Source organism: Odontomachus brunneus, unplaced genomic scaffold (genome assembly GCF_010583005.1).
Source record: "Odontomachus brunneus isolate Ranch 3 - 2012 unplaced genomic scaffold, Obru_v1 Obru_scaffold_066, whole genome shotgun sequence".
Classification (NCBI taxonomy): domain Eukaryota; kingdom Metazoa; phylum Arthropoda; class Insecta; order Hymenoptera; family Formicidae; genus Odontomachus; species Odontomachus brunneus.
In genome coordinates this window covers 167,552-184,058 of record NW_022639516.1, presented here as the reverse complement: position 1 = coordinate 184,058, position 16,507 = coordinate 167,552, and the positions used below count along the sequence as shown (strand labels likewise).

Below are 16,507 nucleotides of genomic sequence, written 5' to 3'. Positions count from 1 at the left end.
GATCGTGTGTATGGTGGCGGCTCGTAGCGGAGATTTCAGAACTAATTTTACAGAAATAACGAGTCTAATAATCGATACACACTTTAGGTGCGTTCCGAAATTTACTAGCTGCGTTCGGCATTATAAATCGAAGACGACGGATTGCTTTTTCATCTCGAAGATGCATAGAAATGAAAAAGATACGAGATCTCTCTGACTCTGTGTATTTTCGAAATAAAAGAGCAATCCGACGTCTTCGATTTACAATGCCGAACGCAGCTACTGGATGCTTTTCAATTGCTTAACCATCTTGACACAAACGTACACAAAACCAGTTTATTGGTTACATATTATCTAAAATATCTTGTAAGATAATATGCAACCAATAAACTGGTTTTATGTAACATAATGTACGCAACTGAAAAACACCCACTGTCAGTACTGAAAATCATAGTTCATGTTATGTATACTATAGAATTTCAGCCTGCAGTTGGCAATGGGCCTAGCCCGAAAATATGGCCCATATTTTGAATCCTCTTTTATCTATAAAAGTGCCTCTAAAAGAGGTTTAGAAGCCATCTGATTGGCTGAGAAGCTACATTTAAGGCACTTTTATCGATAAAAGGATTCAGAATATGGGCCTGTACGTCGATGAGTATTATATATATGCATCGAGAGACGTTTGGTGGTGAGGCTATCTTTTGATCTGTTCTTTTCAGCTAATTGCTGAACTGGTGCAATAAGTTAAAGTGAGACAAGTTGAATTTCGGAACGCAGTTTTTAGACCCGTTATTTTTTCTAAAATTAGTTCCGAAGCTCCACTACGAGCCGTCACATACATATCGACCAATCGAGATAGTGATAAATTTAAGGTAATGATAGAACAATTGAGATAGTGGTAGGTTTAACAATGTGTTAGATGCAAAGAAGTTGGAAAATTTGTTGTCAACGTAAGGCTTGATTGAATTTGAAGATGTGAAGATAATTAATTTCTTAAGAAGAAAGAATCGCATATCGATTGATCGAATGTCACTATCGTAATTTGTTGGTTATGAATCGAATAGTGCGGGGGCGTAGCTTGGGCTATATATTGGAGGAATCAATATTGAGAGAGAGAGAGATATATATTGGAGGTTATGGGCATTCCTGGTATAACCGCCGTAAACTAATATAAAGACGTGTTCGAACGAGATCTGTGATTTTCTGAAAAATACCTTGAAATTATTTCTAACGAACATCAAGGATTATTTATTAAGAAGAATGGCGGAGAATGACATTGCCAAATTAACATGATATACATTCTTTAACGTTGAGTGAGAGATTGGTTATGAATGTCCACGTGCAAACGGTTGTGTCGTGTGAATATACAAAATTAGCCTCGTCATTTGTGTATCATTCACACTGTATTTGGTGTGATATATTATCAAGTGTTTCTTGATTGTGGTAAATTAATTGTAAAGACACATTAACAATGGCAAGTGAAGAAGATAGTTCTTTTATTACTGCACCTAGCTTCTGTCCTGATTGCGGCTCGATTCTACCTTTGCTTGGTGAGAAAGGAGGAGTTACATGTTATGCTTGCACAAAAGAATGGGGTCCTGAAGGTATATTTCATTTAAAAGAAGCGATAGCTTAAAAAATTTTATGATAATATACTATCCTATGATTTTTTTTATGTATTGAAATTAAGCTAACATTAACAATGTATAATCCATCAAGATGTACAATTGCTTTTATTTTTCAGTTTTTGGTGATATGGCAATGACAGTTACACTTCATTTTAAATCTAAAGATACTTATGAATCTGCAAAAAAAACAGATAACGTTAAAGACCATGCAGATGGACCAGTTGTAGAGCGACGATGTCCTCAATGTCAAAATGATAAAATGTCATATGCTACTTTGCAATTAAGATCTGCTGATGAAGGACAAACAGTATTTTATACATGTACCAAGTGCAAGTACGTTTCTGTTCATAGCAATGTTATTATTTACATAGAAGCATATGTTATCCATGTATTAAATTTTCTCTCTTTTAATATAAAATTGAATAACTAAATTGATTTTTTTCATTTGCAGATACAAGGAAACTGAGAATTCTTGATTTCTCAATTTTAAATTGTATATACAATTGTACATTGTATATGCAGCTTTATCTCAAATGTTTTATCATAATAGATGATTTTATCAGATTTTTTCAATGACATATTCAATTGTATTTCATTTGAATGAACATGTATTTGGTTACTTTTATAAGAAAATAGCTAAAAGTATTAATTAGATATGAAACCTCCTTAATAAAACATAGAGCTTTATTTATAATACACTCAACAAATAGTGGTGAAGAGGGTACATCCGTCTTAATTTTATAATTCTACTAGGTCGTCATTACTGTATTTTTCCTTCTAACAATGCTTCGTTACCTTAGTTCAATTAAGTGTTCAATTAAGTAATTCTGTATGTACAATGCGCGCGTGTCGGGATAAAAGTTAACAATTATTTTAATAAATTCATCTTGATCCACTCTCGAAATTGTTATAGTGGTCCTTGTGTTATAAAACTTCAATAGTTAGAGAATTTGTCGATAGTCTCTTGCTTATCCTATGTGTGTGCATTTACACATTGGCACTAATATCTGCCCATATTCTAACAATAATAAGTAGATATGCTATCTCATGTTAAGGGAAAGGATGTCAATGAACTAATTGCTGAACTTTATACGTACACACGGACATACTTAAACTACAAATACAAAATACAAATATGATATCAAGTGATATTGCATAATTGCACTTTCTTAACACTCTGGTATACCCATATCACAAGCATTATAAAATAGAGAAATGGAATGCTTAAAATACTTAAAAGGACACACTTATTTATATGTTTGGAACATGTGTATCTTCGTCCCTTTAAAAAGTGAAAATATGGGGAACCAATATAAGGGCCTTTGTAAAATCTATTTATCCTTAAAGAAACTTTGAAAGAATCGATTTTACCTTGGAATCAAGTAAGATTTTATTGTAAGGCAATCAAGAACATAGAAAATTAAAACGGTTATCTTGCTGGAAACAATCGTGCTAATAGAGTTTCGTCGGGCGGTAAGATCGACTCTAAAAGTTTTGAAGGATAATTTTATTATTAATATGTATGCATTGTATGCCACATTTAGGATATTTTTATATATTTAATTAAAATAACAAAAGGATTAATATCTCTTCAACAACGGCATTATCAAACGATGCTCTTATTTTCCGAATATTATATATCTGACAGCATATAGTACGTTTTTATAAAAAAACATGCCTTTTAATATGTTCATTATCATAACCTTCTGTTATTATACGTTTTTGTCTTTGTACATGTTATTTTTATAGTGTATATCACTCTTAAAATGTGCAATGGTTTGTTTAGATAACAAAAATAATATGATGTCGCCTAACTATGAATTGTTTACAAAACATTGCTTTTACGTACATCATCATCGATCTTCAGAGTAGAAATCGGTTGCTGCTTTTATACTGCGTTTCTCATGTTATTTTCGAAATTATGAATATCACAACAATCGATCTTACAAGACGGTGCGTCACGTTGTGAAAATGTACAACTCTTTAGCTCTAAACATATTCCAAAAATTAATCCGTTCAGAAAACCCCGCTTTCTTTTGTGTGCAATTTGAATTTTTACATATTATTGGTTGATTACATTACAACATCGGCGGATGTTGTAGAATTTAATCGATTGTACTTACACAATATCCTTAGTTTGCCAAAGCTTTGAGTAGTACAACAGTATAATTATTTAGTAATAGTAATTGTTAATATCATATGTTAGATTAATCAATATTAAAATGTTCTTTAGTATACGTAAGAATTTTTATTTTTACTGAGTATTCCAGAGCCTTAAGATAACATATATGAGTTCAGAAAATTCATCCTATAGTGTCAAAATCAGGGTTTTTAGCACATTAACTGTAAATCCAATATCGAAAGTTTGACTTTCGTATTGTAAACGCTTGAGAAATATATTTCAAATACGAATAGGAATAGTTTTATTTTACATGTCGTGTTCAGTAGGCCGTAATAATTGTTATATTTCGGAACGTCGTCGGTGGAAATCTTATTGTCGGACAGTATACGCGTTGCAATACTGTACAGTGTATATTTAAATTTTCTTAATTTTCTCGTCAAGATACTCAATAATTGATAAATTACTTATGGACAAAGCATTCGTGTTTTATAGAATACTGTAAATATTACTCAATATATTGTTTTTATTAAGAATATTTCAAAATAAATCCCCCTAAGTTTTTCGAAGCGTTTTGAAATAAAAAGTATTTCCCTATTACTTTTCCAAGTTATATAATGCTATCGTTATTTGAAAGAAATGCTTTTTGAATATGTATGATATTGAATATCTCTTTGTACAAATACTAAAAAGTCTAATGTCTAGAAATACTAAAAAGTCTAATGTCTAATGACTGAACTCATATATGTGAATATTCTCCGATGTGTCCAAGAAGCTGCGCGGATACAGTAACAAAGAATTGAACAAATCCATATATACTACTAGAACGTGTTATCTCAGATGGTCAAACATGTTCAATTAACTTACTCTAAGACAATCATAAAAGTTCGCAAAACTGATAAGCATATATGCGACCATGATCGTTTCGAATATTTCTACTACATTTTATGCAGTTCAAAAGATCAATTTCCTTGGGGAACTTTGTTTCGAGTACATAATAATGCCAACATAAAATTAAGACCTACAGAGATTTCATCACGATAAAAGGTATCATCTTATATATTCATCATGACTCAAACTTAATATCGTCTCTAGTTCGATCGGTCTATTTGACCATCCGGAGAGAACAACCAGTTAGCGTGCCGATGGGACATTCGAGCACGTCGAGCATGGGACAGAAAGCAGCCCGCGCGAACAAATGTGAACTGCAACGAGATACCGAAATACATTTCTAGTACTTTGTGGGGTCTCGACAGCGAAGCGACGGGGCCCCGTCGTCGTTAGGCCTTTAATGCACCGTTTGATCGGGTTATCTTAGAAAATGTATCAAAGATGTTTTTCTCACAGACTTGCCCTGCGCGGTTTTGCGACGATTGGCGACCTAATCGTTCTACCATCTCGCGTTTACCAGCCGCGTTTTTTCAACCGGTTCCCTCCGCGATCTCCTGCCGCTATGTACACTAAACGCTCATATTACATATCGTACATAAACTATGTACACGTGATAGAGTATTTACATGTGTGTAAATGAGGCAGGTGGTATACAACGTCTAGATTGTCATCACTATTCCGTGCTCCGATCATGACGACGTCTGAAAACACTCGTCCAAGAAGTTCTCCAGCGAGTGGTACAGGTGCGTCCGCGACTTGTCGATGCCGTGATCCTCGTCTGTGTAAGTCTGCGAAGCAATTTGCATAGTGATCACATTTACTTGATTATCGGGCTTAGCGGCGAAAGAGATTCCGAAGCGAGAAAACGAAAACGTCGATATCGGGGACGTACCTGCTGTCTGAAGAGAATGTCCTTCTGCTCCAAGACCTTCGCGAGCATGAGCGATTGCTGATAATGCACGTTGTCGTCTAAAGTTCCGTGTATCAAATAGTACATCTTGTTCTTAATGTTCTCGACTTTGTTGAGCAACTGACCCTGCTCGTAGCCCCGCAGATTATCAGTGAAGGTCGGCAAGCCCATGAAACGCTCCGTATAAATCGAATCTGCAAGGAAACAATTATTACGGCTGCATCAACGAAAGCGAGACGCACGCGGTGTCTTCGGCAAGGAACAGCCCGCTCGTCCTGCATCGTGCTGTTATACTGCGCGAGGAACATTTTATGTGGAAACTGCACAAGTGTCACACGCTCCGCATAAGTCTTTTTAATACCGTCCTGTAAATCACGCGTATTTTTCTCGCGCGCTTTAATGAAAGTAACGCTGACATGAATTTAAAGTGGCTGAAGAAGTCACGTTAAAGCTGAGGTAGCGCGCACCTTTTCGGAGCAAAGTACCGTGCTCTTCATTAAAACTCCGACACGCGGGAAATTCTCAGACAAATCGTGTAAGACCAAATGAGCTTAACGTACGTCTCATTATAAATCGCGATCTCTGAAAACGAACTCTTTCTCGATGACGTCTATTTGCAGCAAAAAATCGAGCACGAGAGAAAGAGAAAAAGTATTAAGTGAGTAGGGTCTCTTGGCAAAATAATTTTAAATCAAATATTGCCCCGAAACGCAAATTGTTGTGACGATAATCTCTAAATCGCTCTATTTCCTTGAACAAGTCAACGTTTATGCACGTACCGTAAAGAGCCCAATCTGTAACAGGCGCGACGGACATGCCGCACTTGAAGACACCGTCCAGGTCCATGGCGAGTGTCATGCCAGTCGCGTATCCACCGTAACTCCAACCCCATATCGCTGTTCTGGTGCGGTCGATGAACGGTAATTTGTCCTGCAAGCGTCTGCAAAAAGGAAGCGGAGAAAAAGTTGCTCATTATAAATGCTGCTCCCGCGATAGGAAATCGATGTTGTCAAAAAATGTATGCTACTGAAGATGTATACGCTCGCGCGATGAAATATCTGGGTACGATGGTTTAGATGTGCGTCGATGATGTTTTCAATGCAGATACTTGAGATCAGACGCTAGAACTTATGACAATGATAGAAATATGTTATCTTCAATTATTACTCGCGTCATTTAACGTAAAATAACAGTCGAGAAACACTATTTGATGACGTTTACAGAACAGGCGAAAGGAGTTCATTATACAAGGGATTTGTGTGTGATCGACATCATCTCATCGTAAATTACTTCGCCGCGAAAGGAAGGTGAAAGACGAGATCTCGTTTTCGCGGACAGAAACACCTATCTGGAAATTTTGAAGCGACATTAAAGGCGGGGTTGAGAGGAATATCTATAATGGATTCTTTTGTCTCTGTAGAACGATCGCGCTAAGGCACTACCAAATTGCCCCTCTTTTGCCGGAGATTACCGTGGCGCTCGTAAAAAGACAATCACCCTTCTCGCTAAAATGCACGGGCGGGATCGCAGTCGACCGCTTTTGCGATAAGAATCGACGACTACACTTTGTAATTTCTGTCCGCTTTTCTGCCCTCCGTTATCTCGCGTGCACTCTACGCGATCATATTATGTATGCGACCAATGTGCTTCATATTAAAGGCATATGGCACACAATCGTCTTTCACGAACCATGCATTACGCATTGCAATTCGCCGCAGCTATGCATTTGTAGCTGTCGTGAAGTTTCAGGTCTTCTAGCAGTTAATCGCCGACAATTCTGCGCTCAAAAGAATTTTCTGAAGAAATTGCGAACAATTATAATTCCCGTGAATTAAAAAAATGCAACTGAAGAAACCTTGTGTATTCGATTCTTTTTAAATTTAAAATTACTCGACGAGCCATTCGCACTCAACGCAAATATATGCGAAAATAAATCTCAGAAAGAACGCATTTCTTATACGTTTTCTCTGGATCGAATCTTCTGCGTCTTGTCTCGTGATTTCCGCCGAGCTGGACGTTCCTGCGTTCACGAAGCGGCGCGCGCTTTCCGATAGGAAGGGCGAGGGAAAAAACGAGAGAATTCGTATTTCTTCCTTCCAATCTTTTCGGGCTATTGTCTCTGGCGTCTCGTGTGTTCGATAATAATGGCCCCAGCGGGATCAGCGCCCACGCCGGGCCGGCCGGCCCGATCTCGCCCCCGTAAAAATAGTAGCAGCCCCTCGTACGGCGACGCACGGCAGATTTCGTTCCCTCCCCCGCGCTGCGAAATTTATTTACCTCGTAAATCGACCGGCGGCACGTTGAATTCTATTTCTTCCCGTAAGGAAGAGAGGCGAGTCTAGAGAGGAGCCCGGATCGAAAGGATCTCTACTCTCTTTCGTTTTGTGGCTGGCCGGTACCTATCCTCGCTCTCTTTCCTTCCTCTCTACACACATGTATGAATTTTTGTTTTTGAATATAAATTGAGCCGCGCTTACACGTGAAATCGATCCTCAAGAGCAACCGCGCCACATCTGTTAACAGCACATCGATAATGAAGTTCACTCCCATCATCCTCCAGCGTGTATCTCGGATCCGCGGTGTCATCTCGAGAATGGCCAGTTATTTCATTTATTTACCTAATCAATGAGACAAAGCGGAGAGTGTCACGAGTCCCCTTTTCCCCTTCCGGAGCGAACGTTCCGCAATCGCTCGCTCTCAAAGGATTATCACATTTATGAAGGGCGCAATCACCGTTCCCCAAGGTCTCCAGATTTTGACAACGGTCACATGACATTTGTTGTCCCGTGATTAATTCCGGTGGTGGGAATCCACCAGCGGGGAGCAACGGCGACAGGCTGGTGGTTAGTCGGCTTGGTTAACCGGTTCGATGACGGAACAAAGGCTGGCGCAAGAAGCAGATAGAACGTGCGGTCTCGCGAAGGGGTTGTTGGCGCATAGGATAAGGGTGCAGGGAATTCGCGAGAGAGGCGAACAGGAGGAAGGAACCGGGCGGCAACGACTGAGAGAAAGAGAAAGAAGGAGGGGGGGGGGGGAGAGAGAGAGAGAGAGAGAGAGAATGGAGGGCTGACAGAAGGGAGAAGAGGGGAAAGAGAGAGATCGCACGATAAACCGTAGGTCGAAGAGAGCCGGACGATTCCGCAATCGTTTGGCCCGCTTCCAACGCTGCGACTCGCTTTTTACGGGCTGGACGCCATGCGATGCACCGGTAAAACACTGTGGCGGTAGATACGGGGAAACGCGGGGATAAAATACACCGATCACGCGTTTGCCTCTCGCGAGCGAATATCCGTGTGCTTACAGTGTGGCGAAACGAAGCGCGCTGCGATAGAGGGTGCGAAAGAAGGAGGAAGAGCGGTAGGGAGAAAGGAGGGAGAGACAGAGAGAGAAACAGAAATACCATCAGCCGCGCGTTGCCGATTCAACGTTTGTTTTAAACATCGCCGCGAGTATCGTCGCCTCTGTTGTCCCATCACTGGACACTGGGCACTTTCCTCTCCGATTCGTCGTTGCTTAATTAACTGAATTCCTCCCGGTGATTTCGGCGTGGAGATTACGGCACGGTTTCATCATCGGCCTACGCGGACGTCGGCGAGTTTGCGGCTTCGCAGCTGCCGGCGTGTTGTCGCTTAAAAGGTAAAATATCGTTTTGTCGGCGGGGAATGAGCGTTATTCATCATGGCCGGAAGTTTGATGTTTCGGTTTAAAGATGGACGAGCATATAAGTGGTGAACTCTCGCTACCGGCCCGTTCTCCTTCCACCACCCCATCGAGATAAATCGCTCACGGCAGCCGGTGAAAATACGAGAGAGAAGAGAGTCTGGGCGGCTCTTCGCCAGCAACGCGCCACCGAGCTGCTCTCGACGCGAGCGCTGAGAGAGAGGAAGAGAGAAGGAGAAGAGGTACAGCCGATAAATTCAGATAAAAGTACGAGCAATTTTCTTCTTGTTAACGCGGTGGACTCTCCCTCTCTCTTTCTCTCTCGGACTACCCGCGCTGAGAAAAGAACTTCATTAAACGCAGAGCGAACCTCGCGCGCTCGTGGACGCGCCGGGGGGAGGAAACCGGAGAGTTAGATTAGTTAAGTTGGGGTTTAGCGGATTACCCGATCGCACGATAAGTCACTTTGGGCGCGGCAAGGCCTCGCCTATAATTAGGTTTGTCCTAAAGCGAAACTTTGCTCGCTGCTTTCAGAGGACGACGCGGCGATGCCGCAGCAGTCGCTCGCTCGGTCTCGAATTTGTCCACGACGATTCGCGCCCTCATCTCTCTTTCGTTACACCGTCGTCGGTAGTTTATCCTGACAGGGCAGACGCCCGTCTTGGAGGTGGTCTCAGGCTGGTAAACGTGTCGCGTTCGCTATGAGTGTAAACGAGTGCGCGCCTTGATCTTCAGACGGTGGGAATACGATCGCGCTTAAGCTTGGATCTTCGTTGGGAGCTCGCGAGATTCACGGGGGATTCGCGCCGAGCGAGTTTAGAAGGGTGCCGGTCGTTACAAGAGAGATTTACACGAGACGATCTCGGGCCGAGTTCCGTTAAATTTGAGATATTTTGGCTATTCGAGATGGAGTTGAAACTCTCGCCAGAATTGGAAGATTATGTCTGTGTTACTAGCTCGATAGCGCAATCAATCTTTTTGTCCTTTTTTTATAGGAAGTTAATTTGCATTTTAGTAACTTTCAGGGAACAGTTTCCGAAATGGAAGATTTAATTCAAAATTACTCCCGGCAAGGAAAAAGAGAAAGCAAGATAATCACCTAGTGATGTTGATTTGATCGATGATCTCGACGGTGCCGAGACGTCGATATCCAGCGAACAGCATGTCGTTACCCATTAAACCAGAGCCGCGGCCATCAATGACGGTGTGTATGATACTTTTGTTCGTTACGAGACACGTGCCCCAGCCGACGTTAAATTTTTCCGTCACCAGATTCGAGTCAGGGCCACCATATCTGAAAGACAGAGAAATCGCATGAGACATGTCAGTTAACAAGGTATCACACGTCGCGATATTTTCATCACGTTTATTTCATGTTTATTTGCAATTTCGCATCTATATATATTCTTATTCATGTTACACAATGTGAGCTTTATTTCTTAATGTCGATTTGAATCTGGGATAGAAGAAAGAATCTGCAGTAGCAGAGATACGATCTAAATTTCTTAAGTCGAAGAGAAAGAGAGAGAGAGATGCGGAATTTAAATGAATCCTCTGCAACATTTGCTTGGCCTGAATCGGCCTTTTGGTCGGTTAAAAATCCTAATGCTGCCACTGCAGCGGACTTGGCGAAAGTATCCGGCATCTTCCGACTGTTTAGCCAGCAATTCTCCCAGCTCTCGCGCTCATTACCGCTCTCCAACGATCGTTTGCGAGAAATCTTGGTGCTACTTGAGGGATTCCTTCGCGAGAGGTTCCGCGAGAAGGGAGTGCAAAGAGGTCAAGTGGTGTCAAACGGTGCCGGGAATTAGGAAATGGAGGTTCGAGGACGAAGATGGCTTTTCTGATACGACATTTTCCAGGTAAAGTCGCCGACACCGCGACGCGAAAGTAGAGACGGACAGTAACTATCCCGCTGTATGACGATATAAATATTAGGATATTCTCAGAAACGCGCGAAAGACAACGTGTTACACGTCGTCGCGGCATCGCGGCGGAAACAGAGAAACGCAATGACGAGCTCGCCGACCCGAAAAAATACGGGAACATCCATTTCATGACGTAAAATTAGATCATTGATTTTGCGGAGTGCTTAACGTTAGTCGTTAATTTGAACAAAAGCAGCCGTATCATCATCGAACATCGCGGTCGACGATTGGGAATTTCAGCGGAAAGCGGAGGGAACGAGCCGTTGCTCGAGTGTCTGTGAAAACTCCGCGCGATCCAATATACCGTTTCAAACGCAACGACAATACGATTACTCGACTATAAAACAAGTGGTGGAAATTCAAACTTCTCTTTATCTGCCGTCGTCAAACGAGGAGGGAGACGCATCTATTCTGGCAACGGCAATAATTATTCCGCGTGTTTGCACTTCGGTCGCTTGATTCTTCCGTTATTTCGCGTGTTTGCAGTCAGTCCACGTTTCACGGTAATGCGAATTTGTGCGACGTAGCGGTATTTGAATTGATAGGGACAAATAATCGTGAATCGTCATGTTCGCCGAGAAAAGCTCTCAGTACTCTTGAGAGTTAAAATTACGGTTTCTGATAGCCTTAGCCCAGACCTATCATGTGATGCTTTTTGCTTCCTATTTCTTTTTCTTTGTCTTTTCTTCCCTTAAACCTTTATGTTTTAAACCAGAAGAGGGACAGAGAACAAGAAACAGGAAGCGAAGAACGCACTGTAGGTTAGACTTTAAGCAACAAGAACGCACTGTAGGTTAGACTTTAAGCAACAAGATAAGAAAATAAAGGGCAATGAGCTGCTGCGACGATTGCGTTACGTTTTTTCTTCTGACCGTAGGTGTAAACAGCGCAAAGCTTCTACTTCGGGGATGGTCATCATGTGTAATTTTCATCATAAGCTCGCTATACTTGCAAAAGTTCGAGCCCGGCCAGTACCGCCTACAAATTAGATGTTATTAGGATTTACGCCATGAAGTTATATCGGTGTCGAGCGTCGTACTCGCCAACGCCATCTCCGCATACATGTCCCTCTCTCTAAAAACGTAGAAAACATGGAAAGCTCATTCTGCTAATTTTTTAAGACAATGACTAATAGCCTCCGACGAATCAACGACTACTTGGAAAAGAAGATTCGCGTGCAAACACGACCGAAATGAATAAGTAATTTCCACACTCTTTACACTGAGGAAAAAATGTTTGGTATTTTGGTAATCGCATAGAGAAGTAATTATTATAAATTATGTATGACTAAGAAAACAATTTTCTTATTAAATTCTATAATGTTAGTGACAATAACCTTATATGCATATTACTACTGCTAATTTCGTGTTAGAACGACAAAAAAAAATGGAGCTGAAAATAATTATTAATTCTAGTTATTAGATAAATTATTTTTTTCTCAGTGAGTTAGATAAATTATTTTTTTCTCAGTGTATACTCGTTGCATTAAAAGAGCTTGAATTGTGCAAAAACTCAAAGACTAAAAAAAAAGCGGAAGAAAAAGAAGAAAAATTGGTGGAAATATCAAGACGAGCGCGAATAAATCTACGTTGGGACACGTTTAGCTCGCATTAGCTTTCCGTTTTCTTTAGAACGGAATAGTTTGATTCCGCTTCGGCAATCTTTTCATTAATATAGTTAGAAATATGACCGTACGCGTGGGCGGGAGATCGATAATGTTCCGCTTTTATCGGGAAAGCCATTGAAGTTCTCGCCGGTAAGACTGAATACGGAATGACTCATCGTTTCGCGGTTTTACATCTCGCCCTAATTCAGGCCACGTAAAGAAGAGCTTCGTTTTCACGTCACGCTGCAGATTGCGTTCCGTTGCTGCACGTTCGTCACAGCTCTCTCCATTACGCTTATCTCGCGAGTGCATTATGACGGAACCGATTGATGATGCCCGCGGAGTGCGTTGTCACATTCCTTGTCGCGCCGGAAAATATGGATGCTTTCAAGTGAACGCCGAGATACACGCCACGCCGACAAGCGTACGTGTAAGAACTTGGTCGGTCACGGAGCGCCCGATTGTAACGCAAATGTATCCCAGACTCAGATGTTCGGTGTAATTTCGCCGAGCGTCAAAAGTTTGAGGTCGCGTGCGTTTATATTGAGAAAGAGACGGAGAACAAGAAAGAATAAGTTGGAAAAGACGAAGACAGAGTTATTCAGTGGAGAAATCAAAGAACTTACACTTCAACCAGCATGGGATACTTGGTGGCGCCGCTCAAATCAGCACCGGGTGGTATCAGGAGCCTCACCTGGGCGTTGAAGTCATCGGACACTGGGAGCTCGTATCTGTGGACGATCGGCTGCGATTTCTCAGCTATTATCTCAGCTACCGCTTCGTTATCCTCCCACACGAATAGCAATGTGGAGTTCTAAAAATAAGGAAGAGTGATGAACGTACGTAGCTGTGTTGAGCAGCATCCAGAACAGAATTTTATAGAGATTAACTCTCTCTTTCTCTCTCTCCCCTTTCTCCCCTCCTCTTTCTCTCTCTCTCTCTTTTGTACATCGGTTTGAATATACACAGAAAAAACAATTTCACTGAATTTTCTGTTACCCGAGAACCAGACGAAAAGCAACAGAAAGATTCCTATACGAGGTTTCTACGAACCGCTCTCGCTCAGTCAACTATTCTCGCAGTTACCTCAGTCGAGTTTTAATGCAACTGAATATTCAGCCGAATGTTCTCTATCATGATAACAGAGATATTATTTCTCGTCGACGAGTTTTTCGTCTTGCCTTTGTTCAGTTGCACGAATTGAAATTTTTTCCGTGTACGCGACTTTCCAACGACAAAATTACAAATTGAGAATTGTAAAAGTCAACACTAAATTTTTCTCTTATCTCTCGATATAACTCGAACATCATAAATCATTTCCTAACTCTGACGTCGCCATTACGTCGAGTGATCCTAGAGAAGCACAGGAAGGTAGAGAATAACACTGTCAACACAATCAAAAACAGCGGAAACTCGGGGAAAGTCGTAGGACGAGCGAAGAACGTTTAGCGGCTCACTTTCCGCTCTTACAATGCTCGCAACTTCGGCAACAAAGCTCTCTTTCCACAGTCAGCCGATCGGAATCGACTCGATTCGAAGGGCAACCACTTTTGCAAGTAGTTGTTCAGGGCCTTTTTTTCCAGGAACGATGGCTGGAGGGAGGTGAGGGATCGGAGGGATAAAAAAATTGCATTAGAAAGGTCGAACGAGCCAACACTGGCGGGAAGGGCGCCGCGATTGCCCACGAAGTTTCCGGTCGCGTTTTTGCACCGAGTTTACCTCCGAGTTCGCACAGCTCGGATCGCGGCAAATGTAGCGAGCAATCTGCGCTTTTGTGCGTCAAGCACTCGACGAGCGCGTTCGTATCTCTCTTCTTTTCTCTCTCTCTCTCTCTCTCTCTCTCTCTCTCTCTCTCTCTCTCTCGATGGTGAATCTCGATTTTGCATCGGCGAGCTTTTACCCGATCGCTCCTCGCGCCGAAGTTTCTTTTGCTGAATGACAGGAGGAGGTTTCCAACTTTTGTGGGAGTCCCAGCGCGCCGATCGCGATATGACTCCACGATATCGATTTTCGATTGGGACGTGGATATATTTTTTATTCGCCCGAACATATATACCGCGCCCAGGTTATGTACGGGATGGCTGCAATTTCGGACACACACTTCACATAGCGTAAGCTGATCAATTTTTGAAGAAGTTAAGAAACGACAAAAGGCGCCTGACTTACACACACACATGCGTCTCTGTAAATTTTGCAGCACTTGTTCTGGATTTTGGAAGAAAGAAACATAGAAGAGGGGAGAAGAAACTTTTGTCCGCGCACAATTGCTTTAAACTCCGAAAATTGTGCCTCAATAAGAATTACTTTCAATGGACTTTTCAGTTGTGGAAATATTTATTATAAAATATTCACAGTTCGCGAGTGACCTCCAATTTGCGAATGATATTTCTTTAATTAAAACAAAAAAGATAGAAATAAATCCCAAGGTGATCAAAGCGAAATACATGTACGGATTTTTAGCCGCACAAAAAATGAGCGTTTTTTATGACAGGGAAAGAACGCGGGAATAAAAGGGAATGTCGAAAAGTGAACGCAATTAACGGATAACACTTTGCGCCTTTTGTAAATGCCGATAATTGCCGTTCTCATAATATCGACATAATTGGACTGCTGCGGCGTGTGCGATGACATCAAAGCGCAATGAAGATCAAAAAAGGGATTCCAGCAGAAATTTGACAAAGCACTTTGTGATGCAACTGCAAACACGTGCCTGTAAAATATTCGCGCAAAACAGGTTATTCTATTATTCTATCACGTAAAACGAATTTCGTTCTACCATGCCGCAAAAAAATCGAAGATACGCAATTTTCACTGCGTTTCCTTATTCAGCCCTGAATATATCCTGCAATGTGACACATCCACAGTTAAATTATAAATCTCGAGATCACTTGGGTCGAAGGCATTGAAATAAACACGAGACTTCTAAGAAAAGCGCTGGCTGATCGACCTGCTCAGCTCGAATTCCATCGACCAGTCGCTCTTTAGCGTAATTGGATTAACGTTCTTTGTCGACGGCTTCCCGGGGGAGAAGACCAATTATCGCTGCGTGAAAATAAGCGATAAAAGTGCCAGGTAGTCAGATTTCTGCTCTCCCTCGTCTATTCCGTCTCGTCGATCGCGATAAAGCACGCGAATTCGCGAGGTCTCCTCGAAGTTCGATGACTTCCATTTCGCTCCCCTCTTTGCCGTGTCTTCTCTGTCAGTCTGACGCAGCGGCAATCAGATTACAGAGGAGAGATAGTCGATGTGTATGTCGGACGCGTTTTACGCGAGAGCAATTGTCGATTCCAATCCGCGCTTGTTGTTGATTGCGCCATTTTTCTCAATGTGTTTTATTTACGCGGCGAAATTGGAAGTTGATACAGAACGTGACCAATTTAAAAACTCGGTTACGCACACGCGGTCAAACGGTGACTGTGTCGGGGCAAAGGGAAAATTTAAATAGCTCTGTAACACCGTTATCCCGTGACGCATGTATCAATAGCGGCTACGCGTCCTTCGAAGTTTTCAATAATTTGATAGATCGGTAACACATACACACACATATATACATACATATATACACACGTATTATTATCAATTTCTCCAAATAACTGTTACCGAATTTTCGATTACATCGTACTTCAGCGCGCATAACGTGTTTTCACACCGAGGGCGAGGAGACTCCTCAATTTCCACGCTCTACGTCAATTTTATTTTATTATCGTGGGAATGGATTCACCAGAAAGAGAGAGAGAGAGAGAGAGAGAGAGAGAGAGAGAGAGAGAGAGAGAGAGAGAGAGAGAG

At 41.7% G+C, this 16,507-nt stretch overlaps 2 protein-coding genes across 2 annotated transcripts in view; one reads left to right on the top strand and one right to left on the bottom strand.

Annotated features, from left to right (window-relative positions):
• Nucleotides 1–599: 599 nt before the first annotated feature.
• On the top strand, nt 600–3,844 carry LOC116846682 (DNA-directed RNA polymerase I subunit RPA12). Its single transcript, XM_032820846.1, has 4 exons — nt 600–667; nt 1,492–1,583; nt 1,724–1,940; nt 2,059–3,844. The coding sequence occupies exons 1-4, from the start codon at nt 615–617 to the stop codon at nt 2,081–2,083; spliced, it is 387 nt and encodes a 128-aa protein (XP_032676737.1). The 5' UTR covers nt 600–614; the 3' UTR covers nt 2,084–3,844.
• LOC116846680 (venom dipeptidyl peptidase 4-like) overlaps nt 2,274–16,507 on the bottom strand; it is a 156,239-nt gene continuing 142,005 nt past the window's right edge. Inside the window, exons 11-15 of the mRNA XM_032820844.1 lie at nt 13,348–13,535; nt 10,287–10,481; nt 6,307–6,467; nt 5,510–5,721; nt 2,274–5,405 (exon numbers count right to left, since the gene is read on the bottom strand). Of these exons, the coding sequence (XP_032676735.1) occupies nt 5,307–5,405; nt 5,510–5,721; nt 6,307–6,467; nt 10,287–10,481; nt 13,348–13,535 (855 nt within the window). The 3' untranslated portion in view covers nt 2,274–5,306. The remainder of the gene's footprint in view (nt 5,406–5,509; nt 5,722–6,306; nt 6,468–10,286; nt 10,482–13,347; nt 13,536–16,507) is intronic.

Coding starts and splice junctions, on each gene's coding strand:
- LOC116846682 (XM_032820846.1), top strand. CDS start 615: ATGGGCCTGTACGTCGATGAGTATTATATATATGCATCGAGAGACGTT. Junction 1,584..1,723: donor AAAAGAATGGGGTCCTGAAG/GTATATTTCATT, acceptor TTTATTTTTCAG/TTTTTGGTGATATGGCAATG. Junction 1,941..2,058: donor TATACATGTACCAAGTGCAA/GTACGTTTCTGT, acceptor TTTCATTTGCAG/ATACAAGGAAACTGAGAATT.